This window comes from Poecile atricapillus, chromosome 2 (genome assembly GCF_030490865.1).
Source record: "Poecile atricapillus isolate bPoeAtr1 chromosome 2, bPoeAtr1.hap1, whole genome shotgun sequence".
Taxonomy (NCBI): domain Eukaryota; kingdom Metazoa; phylum Chordata; class Aves; order Passeriformes; family Paridae; genus Poecile; species Poecile atricapillus.
Window position 1 is genome coordinate 119597986 of NC_081250.1, and position 21922 is coordinate 119619907.

Consider the following 21922-nt stretch of genomic DNA (forward strand, 5'->3'; position numbering starts at 1 on the left):
AATTTGTCACTCTTACTTAGAATAACTAAGAAATTTTTCTTTTTTTGATGTAATATATTCTTTTTGCTTATCTCATAGAGTTCACACTCATGCATGTTTTAAGAAAATCAGCATAAGTAGAAGGATGTTAAGACATAAAGTGTCTAGATATTTCTAAGAAGCATTTGGCTACTCTTCCAGGAAATTGTGCTGTATTAAAGATATGCTGAATCAACAGTGCTGTAGCATTAGTCAGCTTAGTGTTCTCCAAGGCTTGGAGTTGCCAGCTTTCTTCACACCCATTGAATTGCCTGTGTAGTTCAACTGTAACTGTTTTGTCTTTGGTTTTTAATGTATTATATTGCCCTTTTGAGCAATATGACAGGAGTGCAGAATGCTGGAATATTCATTGTGTTCCTCATGCTAGTTAGAAAATACTCTGCAAAGACTGCTTTCCTTATGCCAGCTCTCAGAATAATTTTGGTACCCTTCCCATCCAGTGATTTGGAAACAGTGCTAGAGTTTATAAATGCTATTGTAGACAGAGGTAGGAAATATAGATGTTACAGTTTATGTTACAGTCAGTGAGCTTTTGGAAAGGCTTCTCACAGTGCCTCCTACATGTGGTAATTTTCCTCTTGATGACTGTGCAGCATGGGGTAGGTGATGAGACCAACTTATGCCAAGTTGTTTCACCCTTTCAGAACATTTTTTTCATGATTGTTATGTAACCTGATAGGCTAAATAAAATTTACCATGCCTGGAAACTTATCCTCTTTCAGATTTCTTTTATCCTTTATCAGTGTGCAAAACTAATAAGATTAAAGATTTAGGACAAATCAGATGGGGATATTTATTTTTGGCATTGATTGTCCTGAACTACCACTAGGAATTGTAAATAGGTTGGCCTAGTTCTGCCTCCTTTGTAACAATATTATAATTTTATATAATGAATCAAAAAAGAGAAGGAATACATCAAGTAAATGTATTTTTTGAATTAAATTAGTCTGCAGTTACTTCACTTTTTCTTACAGCATTTGTGCATTTTTATTTCCATTTTGTTTCTAGTGAGAATTTCTTTCCGTTTCTCTGGACACATTACTTTTATGTTTACCTGTGTGCTGCCTTATTATCTTTGAGGTGGTGGTTTGGCTTTTTTTGGTTGCTGTTGTTTTTAAGTTCTTCAATCCTTTTCCTGAAACTTTTCTAATATACCTTTTTCACTGGCCTCTTGTTTACTTTGTACGATCTTTTAATGATACAGAATTAGCCTTAAAAAAACCTGTTGTCTTAGTTTAAATACTGGATGTAATTTTTCAGTAATCTGCATAAACAGTCCTTTTGCTTAAGCTGTATGGAGTGATTTGAGGGTCATAATTTTCTTTGTTTCATGCTTATTTTTAAGCATGGAATATAACTTGAGGATTTTTATTTTTTTTTGGTAGGCTTGGTTTCGTAAAACTCCTCCGCCACTGGAATTGGTGAAAATGCTGCGTGGAGATTAGGATGAGTAGGCTTGTATGCCTACTTCTTTTTGGTTTTGTCTTTCTTTTTTCCATAATCAGTTAGTGTGCAGCTTTGCAGTATTTTTAACTAAGTCAGCTTTGGTACAGTTCCATTGACATGAACTTGAGTGACTTTAGTTTTTATTATGAGGTCACTGAAAGCAGCAATATACACTAAATTCCACTAATAAAGTGCTGAATTTCTGCTCTGAAGGACTTCCAGTTAAATATGCAAGGTGTACAACTAATGAAAGAGAGGTGATTGCTGTTCCTCTGTGCATGTTTCCTTACAGATCAATGTCTGATTCTGAGTCAATGCTTCCTTATATCCCTGATTTTAGGATTATTGCAGACTTGTAGGTGCTCTTATTGCCTCTGCTATTTTAGTGGTAGAGGAGATAGGTACGGTTGGCTCCAACTCCAGAAACACTATTCATGTATTTTGTGAGTTTTTTTTTTAAAATTCATATTTTGTTTTGAATAAGTTTGATTATTTTTAAGACTTCTCATGATAGTAAGTTAAGCACAGAATTAATTGTGTGATCTGGTCCATATTTTAGACTGTGCATGTATTTTTCACTTTTTGTACTTTTTCCTAGTGATTTCTTCATTCTGTGTTTAATAATTTTAATTTTATAGTTCACTAAGATTAAGCTTGTGTTAGTATGTAGTGAAAGGTCACTGGTAGGCTTGCAGTTAAAAAAAACAACCCCCAAACACTTCAGCCATGCTAGAAAAAAGATTAGAGAAGTATCATCAGTCTTGCAATCTGGAATCTTTGAATTTTCTCTCTGGTGAAACATCAAGGAATCTCTTCCATGGATGGGTTTCCCAAGTCAGTTGTTCTGTTGTCCCAGCAAATATCTTAAGGCTCATAGTTCTGAGGGAGAAATTTGATTATTTTTAACTGCTGTCTTAAGCAATTGTAATTGAGCTTTACATTTTTGAGGTTCTAACATGAATTCCATGCTCTACATCTTTTCTGTAACCTTAGAAATGATGGCGGATGATTTAGAAAAATTTATTGAAAACCAGAAGGCCAAGTTGGCACGAGATAAGGCAGAACTTGAAAATGATCCACCTTACATGGAAATGAGGGTAAGAGTATAAAAAAGCTCTCCTGAATTTAAAGCTCTCCTGAAGTCTTCTGTTGCCAAAGACTTGATTGAAGCTTGCTTTTTACTATGCTTTCAAAACTGTATTTGTTGTTGAAGAATATATTAAAGATTTATCTGTTCAAAGTAATTTCCAACTTGAGTACTTCATATCTATATGTAGATTTTAAAAAACCTGCATGCCACCAGGAATACACAGTAAGATTTGTGTTTTACAAGTGAGAAGTCTTGTACATGGCTTTTATTACTCCTTCACCCCTCCCTAGGGAAGCTGATTAGCAGGGTTCTGTCCTCTGCTCACTGTTGGGCTTGGGTGTTGGGGTAGGGATGAAGGTACAAATATCCTCAAAATTTCTGTTCCAGAAACTATGAAATATAAAAAGCAAATAACAATCAAAAAAACTGTTCTTATCAGGTTTTTTATTAGTAGTTTCAAAGTGTTGTTCCAGCATTACTTTCAATCTCTCTGTTCTCCAATGCTAATGATTACATTACTAATGTTGTTCTTTTATGTGGTATTTCCTTTACTTTGTGATGCAGTAAGACATTTTGTTTTGTTTTCAGAATAAGGAATCCGAGAAACTTTCTGAAACTAGCAAGATGTTAATCTCCATGGCTAAAGAAAATATACCTCCAAATAGTCAACAGAACTATCCTTTAGGTATAGTATATCTTTTTTTCTTCCAAAAGTCTTGGGATTGTATGGAATTTTTTGTTGTTAGGCTTTTTTTTTTTTTTTTTTTTTTTTTTTGGTGGGAAAATATTCCAAAAGCCATCTCTCTTTTCTTGCAAGGTAGTGCCATTAAAAATACCTCAAATGAACCAAACATAAAAAAAAGAACAACCCAAAAAAACTGCTTGCCAGTCCTTGATTGGTTATGTTCTTTCCTGTTTGGGTGGAACAAAGTCTTTGAAAGTCCATCTTTCATCTGGACTTTACTGCAAGAAAGTACATTCCCTCTGTGTTGTGCCGGGGAAGCAGGGCCTCTTTCTTTCAGTCCCCTGAGAGTCCTAGCCAACTTGGCTAAGATGCACATAGTTAAACGAATTTTTCTCTTAAATAGTGTCTTTCAAATGTTCAAGCAGTTTAAACTGTTTTTATTGCTTTTGTGATTTTGTTACAATATAGTCATTCATTGTGCAAGGAAAGAACAAGGACTTCATTTTGATTGAAATCTTAACCAGGTGAAATGGTTAGATTTATTTTGATGTGGCTACCAGCTTAATATCTGTTTTCTATGTATAATGTCCTTTTTCTTCTTTTCTCTGTGTTCTCTGTGACATTTGATTGAAAATGTGTAATTTTGTTCTTTTCTCCATTTTCCTGTTTCTGTAATGTGCCACCATTCCTTACTTGTCTTACCATCTCCCTTCTGTAGGCACTGCTGTTTTTCCTTAGCTACACTTGTGTAGCTCAGGTTTGTCCTGAGAGCTTTAGAGCTTTTCTGTGTCCTATTTCTTGTTGATAATTAACTCTTTTCTTTCATGTGTAGACACTTTGGGTCAGTACCTCCTTAATTTTCATACTGTGCCTACTGTAATTCTGGTGTAATCCTGCAGCTTTCAGTGGGATGGAGCTTGAGTTTGTGACTCTGTGGGTCTGAGATGATCTTAGCTGCATAAATAAAAACATGTTTTTTGTAGGGATGCTGTATAAATAGAACTTCCAGCAATCAGCAAGGCAAGCTCCTCAAAGACCTTTAGAGGAAAACTTCACTTAAAAGTACTTGAAATGATAATTGAATATTCCTTGCCTCCAGAAGTGATAATAGATAAACTTAGCTAGAGGGCAGCACTTGATTACGTATCTATCACACATGTTTGGCAGTCTTATTAGGTTCTGCAAGTTACTCCTAGTGTTGATAATTCTTAGCTTAACTGAGGAAATGTAACACAATGAAGTATTACAGATGAGGGGCATTCAGGTGATCTTAAATGAAAAGTAGGTGTTGCTATGTTGTGGTTTCACCCCAGCTGGGAGCTGAGCACAGCCACTCGCTCACTCCACACCAGCAGGGTGGGGGCAGAGAACTGAAAGAGTGAAAGTGAAAAAATGCATGGGCTGAAATAAAAACAGTTTAATAATTGAAAAAAAAAATTTGTAGTGAAAAGGAAAATAACAAAGAGAAGGCCAAGTGATGCAAATGTAAAACAATTGCTCACTACCAACTGATGCCCAGCAGATCCCACCAACCTCCCTCCTAGTCTTACTGCTGAGCACGATGCCATATGGAATGGAATATACCTATGGTCTGGGGTCAGCTGTCCAACTTCTTGTGCATCCCCAGTCCTCTCCTTGGTGGGTGGGGTGAGAAGCAGGAAGTGTCATCACTCAGCAGTAAATGAAACATCCCTGTTATCTACACTGCTTCTCACACAAATCCAAAACACAGCCCAATATCAGCTACTATGAAGAAAATGAACTATCCCAGCCAAACGCAGCACTTCCTGTAATAATCATTTGGGTGCTGAAATGGATGGTTGCTGATATTACTGCTTTGTTGTGCTTTAAAGCACTGTAATTTCCTATGGATTACATTAGATGAGACTTGTTCCTTGGTAGCTACTAAGTACATTCTCTAGTTCTAGCAGTAATGTTGAGGTTTGGACTGAATAAAGTTGCAGTTATTTCTCAACATTACATACGTGGAAATTTTACATTTTATGTAAAAATGTATTTAAAATCTTAACATTTAAAAAAAAAATCATTGTCAATGTGATTATATGTGGTTAATAGAATGTGAAATGGCAAATAAATACAGCAAATACAGAATAAACTAAAGTGAAAAAGCAATTAAAAAGAAGGTATATCTCTTATTCTGTCAGAAGAATTCGGACAAATTTTTCATGAAATTAGATTGAATGTATGTGAATGGGAGTGATTTTGCTCTGCTAGGCTCTCCAAGGGTAAGTTTTTGAAATGTGTAGTTTTCAAATATCCCCTAGATCACTAACATAACACAACATGACACACAACATGACACATAACATAACATAACGTAATTGTTATCTCAGTGCTTTTCTGGTCACCAAAAAAAGTCCCCTGTAACAAAATTAATCTCAAACCATCTTTTGTTTGAATACTTCACTACTACTGGATTCTCACCTTTTTTTTTTTTTTTTTTTTTTTTGTGGTACTGAATTTCGGTGGCATTTGTGAAATTACTGAATGATTCTTTTCTCCAACTTGTTACTTGCTTTTGATCTTTTTCTTTGTTTTCTAGAATTAATTCAACAGTAATTAGGCATAAAATAAAAGGCAAGAGCAAGTAGCTGAAAGAAACTATTCTTATTCTGTATTCTATTCTGCTTTTCTGAGGTTTGAAATGTTACATTAATTTTTTTTTTAATGGAATTCACACTTACCTTATATGCAAAATTAGGAGAAAATGAACTTGCAGGCTGGAAAAGAAGTTGCCATGCAGATTTTGGTTAATACTTGGACTCAGCAGGCTGTTTCAGAATAGCATAGGAGATACTTAGGTACTGCATCCTTTGGTTCTGAATATCAGGTTGACTTCTGTTTGCCACTTTTTCCCTGATACACTGTTTTCCTGGCTCATGAGGATAGAATAAGTCAGAATATATCTTGAGCCAGGCCAAACAAACTATCCTACAATAAATTTGGGCTGATCTAAGAGCAAGTCATGAATATCCCTCTCTTCCCTTTTATTCTTTGCTACTAATTTTGCATAGGTCATGAGATGTAGAAATGCTTTTAGAGAAACAATATGAAATATTAGTAGTACACACACTCACTCCCAGTTGTAATCTTTGTCACTAGTTGTGTAATTTTGTGCAATTCACTACTCTGTGGAGTGTGGTGAAAGTGACTACAGAGATGTGCTTCTGGGGTAGAGGATGTTTCTTATAAAGTACTTTGAAATGCGTTTTGGGAACAGCAAACAGCTTGCATAGCATTATATTTTATTATATTTTAAGAGTGCAGCTGTTATGAGACCTGATAGTAATCTCAGAAGAGTACTTACGTGTTTTGGGTCTATTATGATTAAAAATACTGAGATGGAAAGAAAAATGATTATTATTTTTATCATATGGTCAGATTCCCTCTAGTTGTGTAGGAGCAAACAAATTTTTCACATGCTAAGCAAATGGCTTGTTGCTTTCATTTGGAAAGTATGCTTTCTATTGTGTGGTAAACACAGTTTAAAATATCTTAATAATTTAGAAGCTCACATGTCAAAGGAGATTTCTTTGGAAACATACATTGACCAAAGAGATATGTACAATATTCAAATAAATTCAGCTTATGGTGCTTTTTTTTTTGTAATGGGAAGAAAAAGTCAAGGGATGAGAGGAAAACTATCCAAATGCCAGTCTATTTTTCTATGCTTTTCACCCAACCACTCATACAGAGAAGGTGGGTTTTTTCCAGCTGTTGTGTAATTACTGGTTGGATGGTTAATTCTTTTTTTATTGCTTGAGTCTAATAAAAATCCAGATGTAGCTTTTGCTTTGTATTGATGCAAAATAGTGAATAATGATATTTAATGGTGTTAAACTTTCAGGTGACTATGGCTTGAGTTTACCTCTTGGAGAAGAATATGAACGAAAAAAACATAAACTCAAAGAGGAACTTCGACAAGATTACAGGCGATATCTTTCTCAGGTAAAGCTCCTTGTCTGGTTGCTTGGCTTTAGTGAGTCTCTTACAATTATTCTCTCATTTAATTGAATTAATACAATTCCTGCAGAAAATTTTTTTAAGGAGGCATTCATTGTGAGCAATGGCTGATTTTGAAGACTTGAATGAAAGTAATTACAAAATGTTTTGTTTATATATTTTAAGCTTTTACAGATCTGATTGTTGTGTGACTACATATTATTTAGTACACTTCTTTCTGAATAATTTGCTTATTTGTTTTTGCTTCTTCCTTGTTTTTTTTTTTTCTTAAGAATATAAAAGCTTCTACTTCATGAAGTACTTAAATATTCTATGGTCTGTAATGGCGGCGAGAATATCCCTGTACTTAGTATGACTCCATTTGACGGCTTCTTTTCAATTTTAGAAAGAAAAAGCTTTGATATTCTGCATAACATGATTTACTAAATGTCAGGGTAAATTTAAAATTGAAATGATATGTATGAAGTATCATCTTGGGGGTATTCTGTAGCTGCTGTGCATGAATCAGAAGAAAATAAGGAACCAAATAATTTCTTTTTTATGAAAATACTATTTACCAGTGTCTTTAGTTCTTAAAATGAATGAACGGATTTGCTTTAAGAAAGAAAGTATTTTTTGTTAAGTCAAATATTTTTTGACTCAAAGACTCCTTTTGAATAGTATCTTTTCCCTGATTTTTAGGGTATTTCACAGGCAAAAAGAAAGGTAGGGTGCCTTCAATGTTATTTACTTTTCTTTCAAATTAGTTGCTTCTTACTTTGTTTGAAAACTTTATGCTCTCGGAATTTTAAAAAATCATTACTTTTATTTGTGCTTTGTGCATTTATGCATGCTGTGGTGATTAGTTGTGACTAACAGCATTGCTTGCTTTGTGCAAAATGATTACTTACATATATTATTTTTCCATTCATAAGTTTTTAAAACACTTGTTGATTTCCTTTTCCCTATGCAGTTGCCATTGTTGCTATCTAATGTGGGCTCTACAATAGGTTTTATTTTCGTAGACATTTGCTTCAAGGTTTGTCATTTATAAAGATAGTAAGAGTTCAGATTTTTTTTCTTGGTATACATATTTTATAAAGCTGGAATAAAAAAGTAACTTATATAAATATTATAATATATCATTGCAACCACAGTCAGGGCTTTTTTCTTCCCTGTCTCTATGAAATCTTGTCAGTGGTGCTTAGGGAAGCAGTAGAGCCATTTACTTTGCACCTACTGCCCAGAATGCAAGAATACAGACAAGCATTATGAGGAGAAAATAACACCTCTGGTGTTATTTTTACAAGCTTTGTTTAATTAATTTTAATTTAAAAAATATTTTTACACTTTTGTGTATTCTACAATTTTAAAATTTGATGCTGTCCGTCCAAATTGTTCAGATTGAGCAACATCAGTCAAGGACCAGGAGGTAATGTGGTAGAAACACAATCTCTATTTTTTTCTGGGGTTTTGAATAACATATATATGATACAAATTGGGTATGTTAGCATGCATTAGAATTCTTTAATAGCAATAGCAACAGCAGAACAAACTGTCTTCCTAACCTCTAACAAAATCATCTTTATATAATTTTTGTTTCTTGTTTCACTTAAAACTCTAGATTATTTTCAAAGTTAGAATATCATGTTAAAACTTAATGTTTCATAATTATCATCAAAGCACCCAAATAATATAATTTTTACATTATCTTCTAGTGTTTTATTCTCAACTGGACTTCAAAGATTACAAGGCCTTTTTGTTTGTGTGTTTGGTCTAGTACATGTTAGCTATATTAAGCTGGTAAGGACTGAGGAAGAACTAATCTCTAATTTCTTTTTCCACCTAAAGAGAACTGGTGAAAATAGAGAATTTTACCAGTTCTCACAGTGATAATATTTTTTTGTTAATAACTTGCTTAGTCTTGCTTATGTAGAAAAATGCAGCTTTCATATCAGGTTCTGATATTGGAAAATATGTTTTTAAGATCAGAGGTAATCTCTAGAGATGTTTTCAAAATGCATGCAAAGAATTATTTAATAATGAGGATTACAATTTATTTACTTTTTCTAGTAGAAATAACTTGGTTTTCCATATAAATCTAGTTGTCTTGGTGCTTGAATATTTTTGCATTAATAAATCCCTTAAATTTTTTAATATCTAGTTTGAAATATCGTTTATAATGATGTGGGTTTGTACTGGAACAGGTAGAGCTGTTACTTCTTGACATTCCTTTAAGCATTTAGGCCACATTGTAACAAAGATAATGAAAAAAAACAATGCTAGTGAAATACTGTATCTCACCATTCCCCTCTTCACCCCATGACACACAAATAGATGATCTTTTTATTAAAGATAGTAAGATTTACAAAACATATGATTGACTGGGAATGGCCTGGGGATGTTTTAATAAAGTAGTGATGTATGACAAATCCTCTAGACCTGGAATCTAAAGACCTGCATCAGCGCTGGTATTTGGTTTGAAGAGCAGGTGCTTTGACTTGCTGCACAACCCAGGTCCCATGCTGCAGCCCAGGGGTCTGTGTGGAGCAACAACATACTTGTTTTGATGGGAGATTCTGCTGTAAAAGTGACTGGTGATCCATGAGGAATTGGAAGATTTGGTGGTGGGTTGTTATCCTGAAAAATTTGGGCACTGCTGGTATGGAAAACACTGTTGAGATAGAGATGTGCTACTGTATGCATGAATTCCATTTGTTAGAGGTAGACATATGTTTTTTGCTGTTAGAAAAAACAGTTTTTCATCTTGAGTAAATAAATGTCTTGGAAGATGCCTCTTATGTTTGTACAGACGCTTGTGCTACAGAAGAAATGGGTGGGGTTTCTTTGAATAAAAATAGAGTTTTTTAATACAGAGACTAAGATACTGGAAGTAATGTAACATGGAAGAAGTGACAAACACTTTCAAACTCAAGTTTAAAATTTGACAAAGACATTTACTCCCCTCATTCCTTGACTTCACTTCTTTCATGTGTTCCAAGAACATCTTACATATTCAGAATGTGAAGGTTGTCTTCAGTCTTTACTTCATCAAATTGCTCAAATTACTTCAGAAAATATAATACCTAACAACTCTTTAATGAGTAAGATTTGATATTTTAAAGTGTATTAAATGGTTTAAATTTTTTTTTTAATGTAGAAAAATTATCTCACTGCTGGTGAAGTAGATCCACGTACTCAGGGATTATCTCTTCCTATTGATGAGCGAAAATCTGCCAAGGTAAATATATGAAGGAAATTAAGTAAATGGAGTATAACTTGAAATGTGTTTGGGTGTTAAAATTGTTACGGAAAAAATACTTCCACTTAAATATTTTTTTGTTTGGTTGGGTTTTTTTATTTTTGTTTTCCTTACAGAAATGAATGTTTTTGGAGGTGGTAATTAGTAAAAATTTTCAGGAAAGTCTGTTCCTTCAATTTTTATATTTTTTAATTTTTAATCCTAGGTTATCTATATTCTTAAATTTTAGATATTTGGGTTTTATTATGTAGATATAATTCTGTGCTGATACTAGTTTGAGGTTTGCTACCTCTGATCCACACATTTAGAGCACTTGATCTGTTCAAAACCTCTAGTGGTTGTGCTTGGGTTTTGTTCAGCAATCACTATTGATTTGATCTCCTGCCCTCATGCTGTTGGGCTTATAGTCCCAGTATATTTCTTGTGTTTGCTTGTAAATTGATCCATGAAGTTGAATCAGCAGAAACATTGTAATTTATCAATATTTTTTCTGACAAACACCACTGGTTGGTTGTTATGATTGGTCATAGCACAGTGGAGATTCAAGGCAATAAGATAACCTGTGTTGCTGGAGGAGGAGCAGACATTTGCATTCTCAGGGGTTTTGTTTGTTTTTGATTTTGTTTTTAACCTTTGCTGCCTTCAAGTTGCGCTGTTGATCTGTGTTTGGGGCTATGCTGTCACTGCAATCTGGTGCAAGACTTCTGCTATGGCATGGGCTGGCCTTGCCCTTGTGCCTAAACTTTCTGCCCCTCTTGGCGCTCTTGGCTTGGCTGTAGGAGGAGCCAGCTGAGACCTCAAAGTAAAAATTGCTTTTATGAGAAAACTCAAAACTCCAAGTTACAGAACTGTAAAACGGAGGCAGCAAGAATGAAATGCCCCGGAAGGTGGAAAGGACTCCTCAGGGGCAGCATGCACTTGTACTGAGTTTATGTTGGCTTCAGATTCTCATGAACATAGCCTGCAAGTGTGTGTGCTGAAATAGTGAAAAACAAAGTATGTTTGATTAATTCTGTGGAAATTAAAGATGTATTTTTACTGGAAACATGTCTTATCATTGATGGGTTTATATCGTATCAGCTCTTTGCAGGTGTGTTGTATCCTTTTTATCCATCTGTTTCCCTTGCAGAACCTAAAAGCTGCCAGGAGATGTCACACTGTGCCCTGTTAATCAGTTGGCCTCTCAGCAGAATAATGAGCGATTAACATTTGCATTTTGGTTTCCTTTATTAGGTCAAATGTGCAGTCACATAGCATATTGACTTTTCTGCTGTTTTGCCACCTGTTAAAGACAGCGCTGGTTTCTCAGCTTTGAAAAATGCATCTCAGGCAGCTTTTATGGCTGTCTGCATGTTTTATAGTCACAGTTAGAAAACCTATAGAAAACTATTTTTTTCTGGAAAAAAACCCCAAAAAATGAAGCAGTTTTGGAGAGGATTAGTCTAATCTACAAAACTTTTGGTAATCTGGTATTTACGTGGTGATTGAGGTATAAATTATTTTTGTTTGAAATTTGTTCATGAGAAAGTAAATTTATGTGTGATGCTCAGATTTTTAAAACACTTTGCCTTTTTACTGAAAAATGCTGCAATGGAAAAGACCCTGATTCATAATACTGTAGTATAATTCTCTTTTTTTCCTTTATATGATTGGTGCAACAAGGTAGTATAAAAGATACTCCATGCTCTAAGCAGGGACTAATAAAGAAGTAATTCATATTAGAGTTTGTTTTATCTGGGGATTTTTGTGTTTCATATTATATTATTAGGCTGTTGATGTACAGTTCATCTATATTTTAGACCTGAGAAAGCAGATTATAAATGCTATCAGGTTGCAAAAGCTGCTAGGACAACCAGCACAGGTCCTGTTTTTCTTGGTTTTTCTTGCATTCTTTGCACTTTTGACTTTTTGAAGTCAGTTTAACTGCTTGTTTGAATTAGACAGTTCAAATTGTAATTGATACATCTTGTCTACACTTATATTTGTTATCCTGTTTTAATTGTGAGGGGGCAAGTCACAAATAACCTTAAGACAAAGAAAGAAATCGTATGTTTGAAATCGTATGTTGGAAATCAGCTTGGAAATTAGATTGTGATTCAGATTGGAAATTAGAAGGTGATTCCTAATTGTTGGAGCGAGGCTTTGGTGAATTTTGGAATAGGCTTAGCAGGAGGAAACCTACTTGCTTTTAAAGATGGACCTTGATGCACAGTAGTGTCTCTGGGGATTAGACTTCATGGCCAAGAAGCTGACTTCTACTTAGAGATTTCAGATTAAGAGAAAGAGCTATGCTAAGAGAAAATGAACTAAAACCGCAAAGTAATTCAAGCCTTACTTGTACATCACAAAGAATGTGAAGGGGGGGCAAACACACGGTTTGCATTTATTCATTTAGTAGTGCAGTTCTATGAAGCTAAAAGCTACTAAAAATGCAAAATTATGATGCCCTTTTCAATGCCTATTTTAGGAGAGATTACGGCTTGAAAGAAACAAGGAGTACAATCAATATCTCAGGGATAAAGAAGAATGGAATGAAAGGCTAAGGAAATTAGGAAAGAAAAACAGAGAGGTAATACAGTTTTACAGTATTATAATTGACTCAGACATACAAAGTAAGACAAAATACAGAAATAATGTTGTTCAATTAGGCTACATTTTATTAATGCATCTAAGCAAATCCTGCTTACAGCTGACATGGTGCAGTTCCTGATTTCTGCTTCCCTTGTGTCTGTCTGGTAGGAGGATTTTTTCATTCTTCTGTGTGTCTGAAGCAAATCCCTGGGTTGTTCTCGATAATAAAAGTGATATTCAAAAAAGCTGTCTATTTGAACAAAATGTTATACTCCACATTGGGTCCTTAGTTTTGTTTGTAGACTTTTTCTTCCTCTGTCGTGTAGAAAGCCAGGCAACTTTAGAAGCCATACAGAATATGGAGCTGTGCATTTGTGAATAAAAATCAAAAACTCTTTACTACTGAAAGTGAACTAGACATAGTCTAGTTCTGTTCTGAGCTGAGGCCTTTGATTTGTATGGCAGTAAGCAGCTGGGAACACACACACACACCTCTGTTGGATGGGAGAGAGAATCAGAAGAGTGAGATTGAGAAGTAGTGTAGGTTGAGTTAAAGGCAGTTTAATAGGTAAAGCAAAAGCTGCTCACAGAAACAAAGCAAATCAAGGAATTCATTCACTTCCCCTGGGCAGGCAGGTGTTCAGCCATCCTTGGGAAAGCTGGGCTCTGTCGCATGTAACTGTGACTTGGCAAGACAAATGCCATACTCAGAATGTCCCCCTTCCTTCATGTTGAGCGTGACCCCCTGTAGAGTAGAATATCACTTTGGTCAGTTGGGATCATCTATCCTGGTTGTGTCTGTTCCTAACTTCCCGTGTACCTGCAGCCGCCTTGCTGGTGGAGCAGTGTAAGAAGCAGAAAAGCCCTTGACACCATGTTAATGTTATTCAGTAACATTCAATGTTATGTTATTCAGTAACAAATCTAAAACAAAGCCTCATACAAGCTACTGTGAAGAAATTTGTCCCAGCCAAAACTAGCACAACAGCCAGTGGGATTTTTAGGTCTGATTAGCATTGTTGTGGGACTATTAGTTTCAGTAATCTGGAAGCAATATATTGATCTGTAAAATCTCTTTAACTTTGAAATCTTGTCTAGAATGCATAAATTTCCTTTTAAAAATATTTTTGCTTCAGTTTAGTGATGGATTGTAATAATTTGGGACTCTCATCTAGTGAAAATTTGATTTAAGAAGTCCTTCTGCTTCTTTTTATTAGAGAAATTCTAAAGTATTTTATTCTGTATACTATTACAGTAGTGTGGGAGCTAGGTCATGCTATGAAAGACTATTTGTACCCAAAACAGCACGAAGTTTATTGTCTTCCTTCCAACAGTTGGCAAGTGCAAATCCCCCTGTATTTGTAGTTTCTTTCTAGAGGAATGTTTCTTGTCTGTCTCTAGAAAGATTGTTTTCTTATGAGAAACATCTTTTCCTTTGAGTGCACAGGAGTGTCATATAGTTGAAAACTGTTTTAATCTGTGTAGGCATCTATAAGGCAGCATTTAGGCTTCTTTCAAATGCTGAAATTCAATATCTCATTCTTACTTCCTTCTTCAAGATTTGGAGTGCTATACAGCAGTGATCCCTAGGAAACATTGGCAAGAATGTAGCTTATTTTTGTGCAACTGAGTCTATAAATCTCTAAATTTTTTCTACATGTTTGGCACTTAGGTTTCCTAAGCTGACTTACCTAAAGAAATCTATTTAGGGACTCAAGGGTTTTTCTCTTTGCTTTACTTTTCATTCAGTTGGAACTTTAAGTTGGATTTTTATTATTCTTGTGTAGAAACAATTTTACTGTTAGAAAGGAGCAAAGAGAAAAAAAAAAAAAAAGGTCAGGATTTGTTGAGGTTATGCCATCCCTGAAGAGTATTTAACTTGGAGTGAAAGTCAAATTACATATGTGACCTCAAAAGTTTGATCCAACAGTTTAGATAGTCATAGGATAAATCCTGCTCAGAGTAGTGTTACCTTCACAGTTTAGATTAGGTTGGTCTGGCTTTATTTTCTGGAGTTTTGAAAGGATGGAGATTCCACAGTCCCCTGGGCAACCCGTTCCACTGCTTTAACTGCTTAATTTGTACTTCTGTCCCTCTGTATCCCGTTGGCATTTTCCTTTGCTGCAACTTGTGTCTGTTGGTTCTTTGAAAACCACGAATACTGGTATCTCTGTAACCACCTTCTACACAGGGACTGCAATTACTAGTTCCTCCTGCCACCCTCTGCACTTCATTCAGTTCATCAGTGTCTGTGGGGAGGGGAGGCAGAGACAGGACACTCTACACCAGAACCTAAGTACTAGATTACTACTGAGCAGAGAAAGATCACTTGCCTTGACCTGCGCAGACACTGCAGCCCAGGGTGTGGTGAGCAGTCATCACTGCAAACGTGCTCTGCTGCCTCGTGTTGAGCTCCTTGCCCATGACGAACCCAGGCCTTTTTCTGCAGATCTGCTCTCTAGGTGGTCAGTACCCAGCCTGTCCTGGTGCATGGCACTGTTCTGTCTCAGATGCAGAGGTTTGCCTTTGCACTTGTTGATTTTCATGAGCTTTATGTCAGCATATTTCTCCAGTTTGTCAAGACCCTTCTGAGTGGCAGGCATACCCTCTAGTATATTGATCCTTCTTCCCAGTTTGGTGTCATTTACATCCTTAATTTATTTTTAATTAAATTGTGTAAAGTATGAGTTACTGTTGTCTTTATTTCATAGAGGAAAGATTAGATCAAAGATTAGTACACAGAAATACTGCAGGATTTATGCAAAACCATGGTTTTTGTGAGGACTGTGAATTGAACACTAGTCCAGAGTGTCATAGGGTTGTTTTTTATCTACTTAACTATCCTTTCTCATAATGACATTTCCTGAGGAGCAGAGAAATAGATTAAGAAATGCTCACATTATAAGGTTGTGCTCATAGGTAGGAAGTGTTACAGACTTGCCTGAATCTGGATAGAATGAAGATATCTGGTCTCTTGATGAAATAAAGTTTGAAGTGTTTTTTTGATTCTTTGCACCTCAAAAACTGAAGGTCAGATTGGAGTTCATAAAAGACCTGTCCAGTGTTGATAGCCATTGTTTTGAAAGACATTAGATAAGAAGAAGACTGCGTTTTTTTCCCCAGGAAAAATGAATAAAACTCAAGCTTTTAAGCACTTCTTGAAGTATTTTCCTTGCTCACCTCTTGCCTTTCTTCTTGTTTCGGGTTTATTTGAAGAAATACAAAACTAAGGTTTTACTCAATGTGATTTGTTGATATTCAACTCTCAATATTGTTTCCGTTAAACAGAATGAGATGCACAGGAATAAAACACCTATTGCTGTTACCAGGCTCCAGCCAGAATTACATACAGAAGTCCAGCCCTGTAATACAGGTGCAGAACCTCCCAAGAAGGATGCTTTTACTTCCACAGAAGGTTGTGAAGAGCTGATAAATAAGAGATGGCTGGAGGAAGACAGGTACCACAGGTTAGATGATGAGGTTGAGTTGAGAAGTCGACTATTAAATAAAAGACTTGATGAGGATTTGGATGTTCCCAATCGAAGACATCATGGATTTTCTAGCCAATCTGTAATTCCTACTAGGAAGCATCACAGATTTGATGAAGATGGTGATTTTGGTAGAAGATACTACAGACTGGACTATGATCCTGAGACAAATGCAGAAATGGACCCTAGATTTAGATGTGAAAGCACCTATGACAGAAAAACTCCCCGGGGTTTTTATGCTGAAAGGTATTCTTAATTCCATTTTCTCCTTTATTTCTGTAGTGCTTGTTGACAGCCATGGTTTACTCTCTTTAGGTATTAGGGAAGATTCCCACGTGAAAGCAGGATTATTGTACTTACTTTTGTACTTAGAAAAAGGACCTTTGCAGTAATTTATGAAATTAGATTAGTCCCTAAGACTATACATGTACTAAGAAGCATTTTATATATCATAACAAACCAAGGATATTAGAGAAATTACCCCAGAAGCAGCAGTGTACAATTCATTTTTATGAAAAATGGTTTCCCAGGAAACATACTTGAGAGCAAACCCCTGCATTGAGTACCCAATGTTGCCTCTGTTTCCTTAGTCTGTAATAGTTACAGCAAGTCAGTTTTCAGTTCAGATTCCAAAACTGGTTTGAGCTTCAGTTTTTTGGTACATGTGACTGTGCGTATAAAATGTAAAAGTCTATTTTTAAAAAATCCTCTTTTTTACTCCAGGTCTTGCTAAATGACAGGCTTTAAACATATGTGTAGTTGAACCAAATCCTGATAGTTTTAATGGGTGCTAATTTCTGTAATAACTACTCAGTTTGAATAAGCATTTATTAAAGCCCAAACCAAACAAAAGAGGGTGTTTTAAATAAATCATTCAGGAGGAAAACTGATATTATGTACTGTTCAGTATTAAATAGTCTTTACTGTGTTAACTGATACATCAGTTGGGTTACTTTGACATAAATTGTTAATCTCTAGTTTACTCATTTAAAAGAAAAAAAGTATAACCTTCCTAATCATGGCCACTTTTAGTTATTCCATTGCAAGAACTGGTTGCTTTCAAAACCAGATGGGCTGTGGTGTGAAACAGCACCAAACTTGCAACTGATCTGTTTAAGCAGCTAAACAAAACAGTAAAGTTTATTGTAAATAAATTTTCAAATGATATTTTTAAAGTATTAATTTGTTCCCTTTCCAGGTCTTAGGAACATGAGTGTTGTAGTTATTTTTATTTAAGCCAGAATTATTTTCCTGCAATTGCTTCAATGAAGGAACCACCAGTGTTCTCCCTTTGCAAGGCAATATAAGCACTTTTTCTTTTTTCTAGAATTAGCACTTCTAGGAAAAACAAAAGCAAATTGTACCACTCTCAACAGTTGAATATTACTATTATGTTTTGTTGTTAGTTGCTGGTGGATGGGTTAAGTAATCTTTTGAGTCATTGTTTACAGGGATCATTTTCTGGATAGTAATGCAAATTAATAACTGGGGGGAGGGGAAATGCTCTTCTACTGAAAAAGCATTTTCTGAATTCATTGAACTCATATTTCTTTTCCAGTTTCAGATGCCCAGAGAGTTAGAATAATTTTTCTCCAAAAATAGCTCTTGATATTCTTTCTCAGCCTTAAAAAAAAGTAATCGTAAAGGAAGTAAGTCTGTGGAAAAAGTGAAATGTCTGGAAGTATTTAGGAGAGGCAGACTCTAATAAATGGGTTATTACAAAGTTTCAGACTGTGTGTTATGGTGTGCTTCTAAAAAAGTGTGTATTTATTCATACAGTGTTTTTGAAAAAGACTAGCAAATGGAAAGAGTGATTAGATAGATAAGAGGAACAAGATTGCCTGTTTTTGCTGAGATTCAGAGAAGAGACTGCAAAATTCAAAATTTGTCCCATTCTGTAATGTATTATTGGTAGAAAGGAGCAGATGAGGTTTTGGGATAGAGTGGATTTGTCCTATAGCTTTTCAGAAAGAAAAAATAATTAGAAGCTTAATTTGATGTCTAACAAAGACAACCAAAATATTTTTAAAACTAACAGCAATATTTAATTCTCTGTTGGTTGATACTCAGAAGGATGCGTGTCCTCTTTTTATTAGGTAGCAGTTTGCCACTGTCTAAGGCAGTTGGACACAGAGTCTAACATTTAAATAAAAGTAACCATTTGATGATTTTTGAGCGTTTACTTTGTTTCTCAAGGAATTTTTACAGAACTATAGAAATAAAGTATGTTGTAAGTAAGCAAGTATGGTGTTTGAACCAACAGTAGACATGTTAAATATTAATAAACTAGTCTATTTTAGTTATTCCAGATGACGTGGATGGTGCTTATATAAATATCTGTGACTAATATATCACCAGGCAAATAATGAGTTATTTAGAGAGACCTCTGAAACTGCTTTATCTCATTTTCTTTTAAAAGAGAATAGAGAAGAAATCTTATCTTTGCTGTTGGCAGACTTGGTGCATCTTCTTAAAAGAAGCTGCTGGACCATTACCTGAATTCCCTGAACTTAATTTTTATATATAGGATTGTTTGAGGTGTTTTGTGTGTATTTTCTACTAATGAATTTTTATTGAAAATTAATGTTCACTATTTCTTTGTTAAATGTGTTTTTTAATCTAGTACTTTTTTCTCCTTTGAAAGGAACTCCCCTTAACCTCCTGTGAAGTAAATTCAGTCTCTTCAAGGAGAAACATATCTCTTAGTGACAGCTAAGTTTCTGAAGAGTTAGCATTTTTTTTCTATGTTTCAGGCAAAGTCACCTTTTCCCAAACACATTTGATTCATGATGGAAACTAAATTCAAAAGGAGGCGTATTTTTATTTGTTCCACTAAAGTTCTTAGGTTTTTATATGGGGCTTATTAGTTTGGAGAGGCAGATGATCATAACAGGACTTTTCAGAAGTGTTTCTGTTTTGGTGGAGGCACAAGGTCTGTGGCATACTTCAACAAACAGAAATGGTGATTGGGAAGTGAAAATTGCAAAATGTTTTAGTTCTTAGGAGTGGAATGTCCATCCCCAGCTGTCAGTTCTGTCCTGTAAACAGGAGACAACAGCTCCTTGATTGAATTGAGCCAACATGTCTGGGCCTGCCATGCCAAGCCGGTGGCTTTTTACAAAAAAGGTTGCCTCTTGAATTCTGAGGTTTGTTTTTTTTTGCTTCCTTCCTGCATCCTTTCATTACTCTGGGGACTTGGCTTTCTATTTCCTGGCTGTATTTCAGTCTTATGTGACCAGCCTTGTAAAGAATAAATTGATTGTTGTCATAGAAATTAACTTGATAATGAAAGAAGATCATGTTATGCCAAGAGGGTAAATATTCTTTCATGTTGTTCTGATGGGTTGCTAAGATGCCAGATCAATGTTTAATAATCTGCTTGCATCCTTTTGCCTTTGATTACTAACTTCTGTTTAAATTAGAGATAGGCAGAGCTGTGGTTCTTTTTATGTAAAAGAATGAGGTTTTTTTTCCATGTTTACCTAGTTTTTGAGGGTTTTTTTGGTTTGCTTAATAGGAAGGCCATAGTTCTGTCCAGCTCTGGAAAAAGTATAATTTTGATAGCATTTGTTGGGTACTTTATTTTTCACTGGATACTTATTTTTGCCCTATTTTATCATGATAAGTCAAAATCCTCATTATAGAGCTGTTATTTTACAAGTCAAGAAAAACTTAAATTCTACTACCCCAGATCTTTTCAGGAACAGCTTCCTTGTGTCCATAAAATATTTTGCATCTCTGAAGTTACTTGAAGTTTCAGTCATATGATTTCACTTCTTATGTAGATGACTCAAATTTTAGCTCCTGAATTTTAGTATTCATGGTGTTGCCTGTCTTTTGCCTTGAATGAAAGTCATCTCACCCTGCTAAAGTCTATCAGGTGTATAGTGAAGTGTAGATTATCATTGAAGAATTGGCTATTTCACCAGACTTACCCAATAGCTGTGTGCCAAAACCTGTTGAAGACTTTGTTGGCTCCTGGCGATTAAGAGCAGCAAAAGATCTGTTTCAGTTAATGTGGTGTGGGTTTCAAAAGCCATTTAGCTCTCAAAACTCTTAACCAGGCTCATTAGATAAGGGGTGCAGGAAAGCAGGCTTGGGAATTCACATTCCAGGCAGAGAGCTGCCCTGACAGTGCTGGCAAAGTGAATTGTTTTTGAATATTTTGTGATATTTTCAGAATTGGTTTTGCTGTCCAGTGTGCATTCAGGCAGCAAATCCATTTGCACAAAACTGCTGAACCTTATATTTCAGATTGGCTGTTTTTAGGCAAGCATAGCTGAGTATTTTCTATTTCTTTAAGGCCCTTTCTGAATGGAATGGTAAGAGATGTACCTGCAGATTATGAAGACGAATTAAAGGAGAGAACACATGTGCGGCCGTTCTCAAGAACTGGAGATTCTAGGTGTGGTATACTGTGTACTTTTCTGGTAATTGCACTACAAAATCATGGTGAGAGGAAAATGTTGACTTCAAATCCTAAAAAATTGTCTGAAATGCCTGATAGTTTTTCCTGAAGCTAGCATATAGTATAACAAAAAAAACATGTTTCCTCTGAAAATGGCCATTGAAGCTTGTATGCCAGTTTTGTTTTTTTCATTAATAGAGCACCTATTTTCCAACTGGTGGCTTATTGAGTCAAATACTGTGGAATCCTGTTTTCATAGCAATTTTAAAATTCCTTTTCCTCTTGTCTTGGTTTTGCATATCCTGAAATGATCTAAGTGGGTGAGGCAGAAGCAGAACACTTGTAAATTCTTTACATAAACTCTTGACTGGCACCATTCAGTCTGTCATCATGGGTGAAGTGCTCAGCTGAGTCAGTTTTTCTGATGGCTTCAGAAACCACAGGCAAATGGGAATTGTGAGAAATGCCTTTTTGCTGGGCATTTTTTTCTTTTGCTTGGGATATTTCTTTGGATTGTAGGAAAACTGTTTGTCACAAATGTGTCATAGTGATGTGAGTCTGTCATGTTTCCCACAGACTGTGTAGGGAAATTCTTGAGTTTGATCATTACATTTTTTTTTTGTCTTTGCCAGAAATCAGGTACAGATTAGTTCTTCAGCTAATGAACAGGTCAAGTCTGCAGCTGAGGGGCGGTATGCAACAGGCCTTGTTCTTGGTATGTATAAAAACCAAACTAATAACACTGAGTTAGATTTTCTTTGCATATATTATTTCTCCATGTGACTAGTTAAAAAATAGAAAAATGATGGTTTTTTCTTTTTGCTAGTTACTGGTAAATAAGTGTTATTTACATAGGGAAATTAAAGCAAAGCATATATTTCTTTTCCCCCTTAATGTAACTTGCTAATTAATTTTGGACATACTAATTAATTTTGAAGAGCCCAAGTTTCTTCTTAGATTTCATTAACAT

At 35.2% G+C, this 21922-nt stretch overlaps 1 protein-coding gene across 7 annotated transcripts in view; it reads left to right on the forward strand.

The window, feature by feature from the left end:
- CSPP1 (centrosome and spindle pole associated protein 1) overlaps window positions 1–21922 on the forward strand; it is a 62120-nt gene that overhangs the window by 2454 nt on the left and 37744 nt on the right. For 5 of the 7 annotated variants that reach the window (XM_058833104.1, XM_058833100.1, XM_058833102.1 and 2 more), the window contains exons 2-10: window positions 2479–2582; window positions 3164–3260; window positions 7129–7229; window positions 7926–7949; window positions 10384–10464; window positions 12953–13054; window positions 16345–16790; window positions 20848–20949; window positions 21585–21667. In XM_058833104.1, the coding sequence (XP_058689087.1) occupies window positions 2481–2582; window positions 3164–3260; window positions 7129–7229; window positions 7926–7949; window positions 10384–10464; window positions 12953–13054; window positions 16345–16790; window positions 20848–20949; window positions 21585–21667 (1138 nt within the window). In that variant the 5' untranslated portion in view covers window positions 2479–2480. The remainder of the gene's footprint in view (window positions 1–2478; window positions 2583–3163; window positions 3261–7128; window positions 7230–7925; window positions 7950–10383; window positions 10465–12952; window positions 13055–16344; window positions 16791–20847; window positions 20950–21584; window positions 21668–21922) is intronic. The other 2 variants (XM_058833101.1, XM_058833103.1) reach the window with 2 other exon arrangements.